This window comes from Galeopterus variegatus, unplaced genomic scaffold, assembly GCF_000696425.1.
Source record: "Galeopterus variegatus unplaced genomic scaffold, G_variegatus-3.0.2 Scaffold551, whole genome shotgun sequence".
In the NCBI taxonomy this organism is placed as follows: Eukaryota; Metazoa; Chordata; class Mammalia; order Dermoptera; family Cynocephalidae; genus Galeopterus; species Galeopterus variegatus.
Genome location: NW_007726662.1, coordinates 354,286 through 362,875, shown reverse-complemented (window position 1 = coordinate 362,875; position 8,590 = coordinate 354,286). Strand labels below are relative to the sequence as shown.

The window sequence follows — 8,590 nt, the reverse complement described above, 5'->3', positions numbered from 1 at the left end:
GGTGTGGGTGGTCTCAAAAAGGAAAAAAAAAAAAAAAAAAAAAAGTATAAAGTTTCCTTTGAAAACAATGGATAAAAAGCATACTTCAAGTGTATTAAGAGATAGTTCTCCATTCAACAATACCTACCTGTACATTTATACAACATCCCTGTCATAGTACCGGCTGCTACTGTGTTGAGGTCATCTTCTGCACCTCGTGTTTTCTCGATGATGACACCAAATGCACTATACAGTAAAGCTAAAAGGGAAATGGAAGTGCTCAGTGATAAAAAAGTGATTAAAGCTCAGTATGGCAGTTATACTTAGACAAATTTATTCAACGATCACTGGAACACTGTTCCTAATAGCAAAAACTTGACAACAAATAAAATGCTCATCGAGAGCATTTGCACCATCTGTATTGATCCAGAGAGGGACTTTCCATGTAATGGAAAACTATATAATCATTTAAAACAAAAACCAGGAGGTTACGTTCACTAATAAGTAAAGCAGGCACAAGTGCATATGGGTACATGACTCTGGCTATACAAACAAATGTCTTGAGAGATTCAGAAGAAACACCAATAGTACTATTTCTGGAAAATACCACTGGGGAGTTCCAGGAAAAATATTTTAAATTTTCACTTATGTTACCCGTAATAGCTGTATTTTGGATTAAACACCTACACCTACACATCCACACCCACACATTTCTGTTATAAGAGAAAATATAATTTAAAAAAAGGTTTGATTCTCATATATGTAAAAACTGTAACATTAGCACCATATAGTTTTAAAAGATCTCCCCCCAATGCCTTTACAGATTCCTATCAGGCATGAGTGAGTTAAACCTTTTCCTTACCCTTTCTCAAAACTATAGGTACACTTGACTACCCAACAACATCACCCAGCTCCTTTGTAATCTGTCGTTATATTTTTATACTTCTATAACAGCTTATCTTCCCATTCAACTTACTTAACTGAAACTGAACATAAGCAGAACACTGTGATTGATCATATTACAGCAGGAACACACAGAGTGACCAACTATCCCAGTTTGCCCAGGACTGAGGGATTTCCTGGAACGTTGGACTTGCAGTGCTAAAACCAAGAAAGTCCTGGGCAGACACGGATGGCTGATACTCTAGGCATACAAGCAATTAAAAAGGAACAGATGAGGGTGACTATGAGGTGGAGGAGGAAGAATGCAGGCATGAACTGCATATGGAAGCAGTCATCTATTAGCATCTAAAATACAGATCTGGCTTTATGGTATGAAAATGTACTGCTTCCAAATCCCATGACAAAGCTATGATCTTACTCTACAACAGAGGCCTTTTCTATCTTTTCAATGAGTTCTTTACATTTTCCCTTACTTAATCTGCCGCATTTAAAAGATTTTCAGGCTTTCAATTAAGTTCATAAACTATAAAAACCTTGAATATTAGGGCATAAATCCACAAGTAGGTCTTTAATAAATTATCGATAATCAAAAGAGCCAATTATACATACACAATATAGTATGAAAGCATTTGGTTCTGACTAAGCACTACTATATTACCTTTTGCCTAGAACTGCAAATGTTTTCATTATCTACAAAGGACCTATTGCAACTCTGGCAATTAGTTTCTTGAAATATACTCAGGTAAACAGACTGCTGAATAGGCTATTAGGAAAACACCAGAACAGCTGATTAATCTATCACATCTCTCTAGAGGACCTTGAACCTTTCCTAACATACTAAGTAAGCCCTTTGGACCTAAATTATCTTGATTTCATTTACTTAAAACATGATTTAGTTGGTGTCCTGCTTGAACCAGGAGAGTATGTAGTGTTTAAAAAGATTTAAAACATTCAGAAATGATATTCAGAATGGTATTAGCACCTGTGATTATTTTGTTACGTAGTTCATGGTCTTTCCCTAACTAAGTAGTATCTACACTATTCACCAGAGTGGATCTAAACATAATTGATTCATATTCTAGAAACAGATTTGGTTGATCAAGTTATTCATGATATTAGCACATTCTTTCTTTGCATTAACAATTTACTATCAAATGAGATCTCTACTTACCCAGAGAACCTAGAGTATTAGCCCAAAGTGCTCCTTGCCTAGTCACCATATTCAAAATCCTACCAGGGGAGAAAAAGAAACAATCTGTACTATTTCTCTAGTAAATTTAAAAAATCATAATAGCAGCTATTTAAAATGTCCGCATCTAAGCTCCAAACTTTTCTTAATTTTAAGATTTATCTTAATACATCCTCAGATTTCAATATGGATGTCTTTTACTCTATATAAGTGAAGGTTAGGTAAAAACTTCAACACTCTGAGCAATGACTGGGGAAAATTCTTACTATTAAATATATAAATATCTAAAATTATTACATACATACGAAATATATAAAGACTTATTTTTTTTTTTTTAAAGATGACCGGTAAGGGGACATTAACCCTTGACTTGGTGGTGTCAGCACCACACTCTCCCAAGTGAGCTAACCGGCCATCCCTATATAGGGATCTGAGTCCGTGGCCTTGGCGTTATCAGCACCACACTCTCCCAAGTGAGCTAACCGGCCATCCCTATATAGGGATCTGAGTCCGTGGCCTTGGCGTTATCAGCACCACACTCTCCCAAGTGAGCTAACCGGCCATCCCTATATAGGGATCTGAGTCCGTGGCCTTGGTGTTATCAGCACCACACTCTCCCAAGTGAGCCACGGGCTGACCCTGAAATATATAAAGACTTTAAATGACAGCCTGGAATGTATTTTATAAAGAAGTTTACAGAAACTGATCTATGTAAAAAATACCACTGTATGACAAACTAGTTTGATTTTCTTTTTGGGAGGGGAGTATATACTAGAATATTAAATAGAATCAAAGTAAAAAATATCAAAGTTAGAATAGAAAGTAGAATTAAAGAGAAGGAAACAGCCATCTAACTACAACACAGGCAGAAAGCCTTCTGTGTCTGCTCCCAGACTAGAACTAAGCAGCCAATGTGAATGCTTAGCACACTCTCAAGGAAGCACAGTTCTGCCTTGCACCAGTGCCAGATGCCACCAGAACAGTGACAGGGGCAACTGGATGAAGAAGACAAGACATTTCTCTCCCAGCAGTGTAACACCATCACAGGAATGGTTCTGTCCGGACAGCTGACTACTGCTGGAAATTATGGAAGTATAACAACAGAGTAAAAGAACTTACTTTATTTAATTAAAGAACTCAATGAAAGTAATAAAAATTTGTATTAGTGGGGCTGGCCCATGGCTCACTTGGGAGAGTGTGGTGCTGATAACACCAAGGCCACGGGTTCGGATCCCATATAGGGATGGCCGGTTAGCTCACTGGCTGAGCATGGTGCTGACAACACCAAGTCAAGGGTTAAGATCCCCTTACCGGTCATCTTTAAAAAAAGAAAAAAATTTGTATTAGTTCTAAAAGGTTGTTGAAAAAAATGAGTAGTACTTACAAAGAGAAATATATTGTTTCTAGTTCTGTTACATATTTACTGATATATTTCAAGTTCAGCACATTATTTTTTCACTTGTAACAAGCTTTAAAACTATTAATTTTCATTATTGTATTGCTGGTGGTGCTGCAAATTGGTAAAATTCTGTGGGATGTAATTTGGCAACATACCTACATTTACTTAGCTGTTACCTGCTTTTCAATTGATATCCTCTCAACAACTCTTAAAGGCAGAAAGTAGAGAAAGCTTACCCAAGATCACAAAACAGTAAGTCATGAAACTAAGATGTGAAGCCACTTACATCTGCCTGACTCTAAATCCTATCTTCCTACCATTATTTAATGCTATCTCCCTATGTAGGAAAATCAGAATGACTATATAACGATGGTACATAAGATTAAAAAATACAAACCAATTCAACTTTCTCCAAAGAAGTTAATAACTGTTATTATATTAAGAAATAAAGCAGGTAAGTTATATTTTCTAGGAGAGCGTCTACTTCCAAATTCATAATTAATATGATGTTGGGGACTTGTCTGAAATAACATGGAAGAGGAGAAGGAGATGGTACACACTGGCCATGGTTGATGGTTGTAGAGGATGGGTTATATAGTTCACAGGTAGGTGTTTAATATACTATTTTGTCTATTTTTGTATATATTCAAAATTCCCTATAACATAAAAAGTAAGGCCTGGCCGATTAACTTAGTTGGTTAGAGTGTGGTGCTGACAACACCAAGGTCCAGGGTTTGATCCCTGTACTGGCCCCCCCCCCAAAAAAAACAAGCAAAAAAAAATTACTGTCAGAGAAAGGGACAAATATTAAGAATATAAATATAAAAACACTGAAGGATCTGGGCTGGTAAGGCAAGGACAGCAATCCACACAGAAACAGTTATACCAAAAACTTGACAGGCCTTCGTTTCCCAAGGTCTAATTCTAAGCACACCTGCTGCCATCTGGTGGCTGAACAACATGTAAGGAAGATCGAGTTTATTTTTCAATTTTATTTATTTTTGGCAGCTGGCTGATACAGAGATTGAACTCTGAACCCTGGGCTTATTATCACCACACTCTAACCAACTAAGCTAACAGGCCAGCCCAGGAAGATGGAGTTTAAATTATCCTAAACCAAAACCATGAGCCACTGAAGTACACATACTGTGTGATTCCACCTATATAAAGTATAAAAATGTACAAAACCAAACAACATATTATTTAGGGACTGAGTTTATTTCATTAGCAGAACGAAGATATATACCTTATATACATTTTCCAGTGCTTTTAATTGTACTTTCCCTTCTCTGCAAACTTCAAGTTCCTGAGAGAAGACTGTCGTACTCTTTTGGAACTACCTCTAAATTCTATGAATTTTATTTATAGTTTCTGTAGTTCTTCAGTTTAGAAATGAAATTCAAGTTAAATGACAGCAGATCTAGCAGATCTCTTACGTGCTGCTTATTTCTTCATTACCACATCCTATAGTTCTGCATGCCCCTGAACAATCCAAATTTCACATTAGTAAATCAACAGTTTGAAAAGCAGGTCATAGTGGATTGGAAAACAGAACAGGTGTAGCCGAGAAGTTAGGATGGGGCAACACCTCAGCTAACTGAGAGACACTGACTCAAAAATCACTGCTTTAAAAAGTTTAGACTCAGTAATCTGATTCCTTGTTTCCTTTTATTTTGAGTAAGATTAAAAAAAAGAAAGAAAGGAAAAAAAGGGACAGAAAAGCATATCAATTCTCTCAACATTTGTAATCTCAAGGTTGAACTCATCAAACCAACAAAGCAGAGGTTAATATTGAAACATCATTATATCAAATGATTACATGAGACTTACTGTACATTTCTTGGTTTGGACCAGGCCATGTTCTGAGTTTCTTTCAATCCTAGCCGAAGACCATTCATTGCCCCAAATGCAGCCCCTGGTAAATCATAACAATTCATCCAAATAATACAGCTGTATATTAAAAAACAATTCATTTTCATTTAATAAAAAAGACGATAAATGTAGAAAAAAACAAAAAACGTTCTGCTTTTTAAGCACTGTCACTTGGGCTGAGGTAACCTAAGAAAAAAAATTATTATACCCACCTGTCATGCAACATCCTCCAATGGTAAAGAAGGCCAGTTCAAATCTGCCCCGAGTTTTATTAGCTCCGGTTGGTAAAATAAACTCATCTGAATCCTAAAAGGGTAATAACAAAACCAAGTTGAGCACTCCTCACAACAGTACTTGCAAAGCATTTTTTCAACTTTTCACAGTAGTTTTTCATAGAAAGTAAAACCTTAAATTAACTCAAACTCAACTATACTTATTTAAACAAAAATAGAACTTTGCAATAAAACACCTAAATCAAAATGAAATGAAATACACAACACATATTTAGTTCTTAGGACGGATTTTCATTTAGAACTTTGTTTCCTTCGTGATGTAAATCTGATATATTATGTGTAGTCTGCCTTACTTAATGATACATTTGAAGCAAGAGAGTTTAGAAAGAACAGTTCTAGAGAATGGTACACTGAAAGCTATGAGAGGTAACAGCTAAAAAGGAGAAAATGACTTTCGTTCTGTAGCAACTATTTAGTGAGCACTGTCTTACTATCTGAAAGACCAAATGATCATTAAAAAAATAAGCAAAAAGCAGTAAAGCACAACAGTCTGGATCAGTTATACAAGGGCAGGTTACTCCCTTAACTGTTTTCTTAACTATTTGGGGGGAATACAGTTCTTTGATAATCTTAGAAAACTAATCTATTCTCTTTCCAGTAAATGTATACACAAAATTTGGCACGAACCCATGGAAGGTCACCCAAAATCCTAGGTTGAAAATACTACCTTAAGAGCAAAATATGACTGATTTTTGAATAGTAAATACACCTTTACGAAGAACACATTCAAGTCAGTTTTGCCAAGCTTTCCACACAATAACGGTTAAAACAAGTACCTGACGGACAGTCCACACCCTTGGCAAAAAAACATAGTGTGCCACATTTAACACAGTAGAGACCACTAACAAGTAACACTAGTCCCACATCCCTGTGGCAAATACTGAACTCTGGCAAGTGTATTCCTGACTAGGAAAACTACGGTTCTGCATTGGTTTTTGATTTCTAGCTTGTGCTAGAAATCCTCACCAACAACTGCACAAGAAAACAAGTACATGTACTCTTGTCACACAAAAATTGTCTGTTGGGCAATAATAAGCAAACCCTGAATAGATCCCATGTCATGATAAATTGTACATAGTTTTGTAAATTTTGTGTGCTTCCTGCCTTTTAAATTAATGACCGTTTTATTTTAATTTTTATTTATTTATTTTTTTAAAAAAGATGACCGGTAAGGGGATCTTAACCCTTGACTTGGTGTTGTCAGCACCACACTTTCCCAAGTGAGCCACAGACCGGCACGATGACAGTTAATTTAAACAGTGCTGCTTCTTTGAGGTTTTTAGACGTGCTATATTTGATCAGATAAGGTAAATAATTATCCTTTAATCCAGAAATGGATCACTAATTAGAGACAGAAAACTAAAAACAAAAAGATGGCTGTGATGAACATTATCAATCCAGGACAAGTGCGTGTCAGCACCAACTCATTGTTTTTTTTTAAATTTTTTTTAAAAAGATAACCGGTGAGGGGAGCTGAACCCTTGGCTTGGTGTTGTCAGCACCACACCCAGTCAGTGAGCGAACCAGCCATCCCTGTATATGATCCAAACCCACGGCCTTGGTGTTATCAGCACCGCACTCTCCAGAGTGAGCCACGGACTGGCCCTCCAACTCATTCTTTAGCTGTGTCAACCATAATAAAACATCACAAGCTTTGGAAGCAAATGTACATAAATTCACATAAATAAGGTTGATATCAAAATATGTTAATACATCAAATACAGGGAATATATGTTGAAAAGTTCCCATTAAACTTGTTTTGCTGACACTCTAGGACACTAGTGTCACTAAATCACCATAAGTACCAGAGTTTGCTAACACGGAAGAAAAACGAATCCAACGGGCATCAATGTACTTGATTAAATAGTCAGAAGGCTGAGATTATGTGAAATCTTTATAATTTCAAGTGGATGACACTATGGATGCTGGAGATATTTTAAATTTATTTCAGTGAGGATGTAAAAAATTATTTCAGTGAGCTAGTGACAATACAAAAGCTCTAGCAAGAGAAACCACAACAAACAGCGCCTCAGATAAAAGTTGTTGCCAGAATCAGGCCAGTGTTAGTATGTCTCTAACTCTCAAAAGTACGGGAAAATATTTCACAAAATGTAATTTTTATTAAGGTATCATCTTTAAATTTAGGGTTTTTTTATTTTTTTATTTTTTTTGTCTTTTTGTCTTTTTCCGTGTCCGGCAACAGATCGCAACCCTCAGTGTTGCCCCCATACCGGACCGGGGACCGGCAACAGGATCGCAACCCTCAGCGTTGCTCCCACACCTCGCTCAGCCAGTGAGCGGGAACCGGTCTGTATGTGGGATCCGAACCCTCGGGCGGGAGCGCCGCCGCGCTTCCCAAGCGGCGCACCATCCAGTGCGCCACCGGGCCGGCCCTAAATTTAGGTTTTTTATAATGGTTATTTATAATAAGAGACAATGAGGTTTAGAAAACACTTTTTCAACTGTGGAGTTCCTCTAGTATTCCAATGGAAGATGCCAGTGTAAGTGTTTGTGATAAAGCAAGAAATCACAAATTTTTTTTGGTGGGGGGAAACAGAATCTTCTTTTATGTCTAACCTTAATAAGCCCCACCTAGCAATGCAGGGCCACAATCGTACTGTATTTATAACCACAGAAAGAATACAATCATTTAAGTTTGGATTCAAACATTTAAGCAAATTTTGAGTTTCAAAATTTTGAGTAAATAACTGACAGAAAGCTACTTTAAAATTTCAATAAACAGATAACATATGAAAAACATTTCCTGCAAAAACAATGAAGCTACAAACTGGCAAGGTCCTAATCATCAACTTGCTTCTATTTGAATGCTTAATCCAAACAAGAAACACAGCAGCTGTCAATGTCAGTGATTTAACTTTGAAACAAAAAGCTCCAACTATTACTTAAAAAAAAAAAAAAAAAAAAAATATATATATATATATATATATATATATA

The 8,590-nt window shown here is 36.4% G+C and overlaps 1 protein-coding gene across 3 annotated transcripts in view; it reads right to left on the bottom strand.

Annotated features, from left to right (window-relative positions):
- LOC103588321 (mitochondrial import inner membrane translocase subunit Tim23) overlaps nucleotides 1-8,590 on the bottom strand; it is a 29,521-nt gene that overhangs the window by 12,768 nt on the left and 8,163 nt on the right. For 2 of the 3 annotated variants that reach the window (XM_008569989.1, XM_008569991.1), the window contains 4 exons: nucleotides 5,555-5,648; nucleotides 5,301-5,385; nucleotides 2,054-2,112; nucleotides 128-238 (listed from right to left, as the gene is read on the bottom strand). In XM_008569989.1, the coding sequence (XP_008568211.1) occupies nucleotides 128-238; nucleotides 2,054-2,112; nucleotides 5,301-5,385; nucleotides 5,555-5,648 (349 nt within the window). The remainder of the gene's footprint in view (nucleotides 1-127; nucleotides 239-2,053; nucleotides 2,113-5,300; nucleotides 5,386-5,554; nucleotides 5,649-8,590) is intronic. The other variant, XM_008569990.1, reaches the window with a different exon arrangement.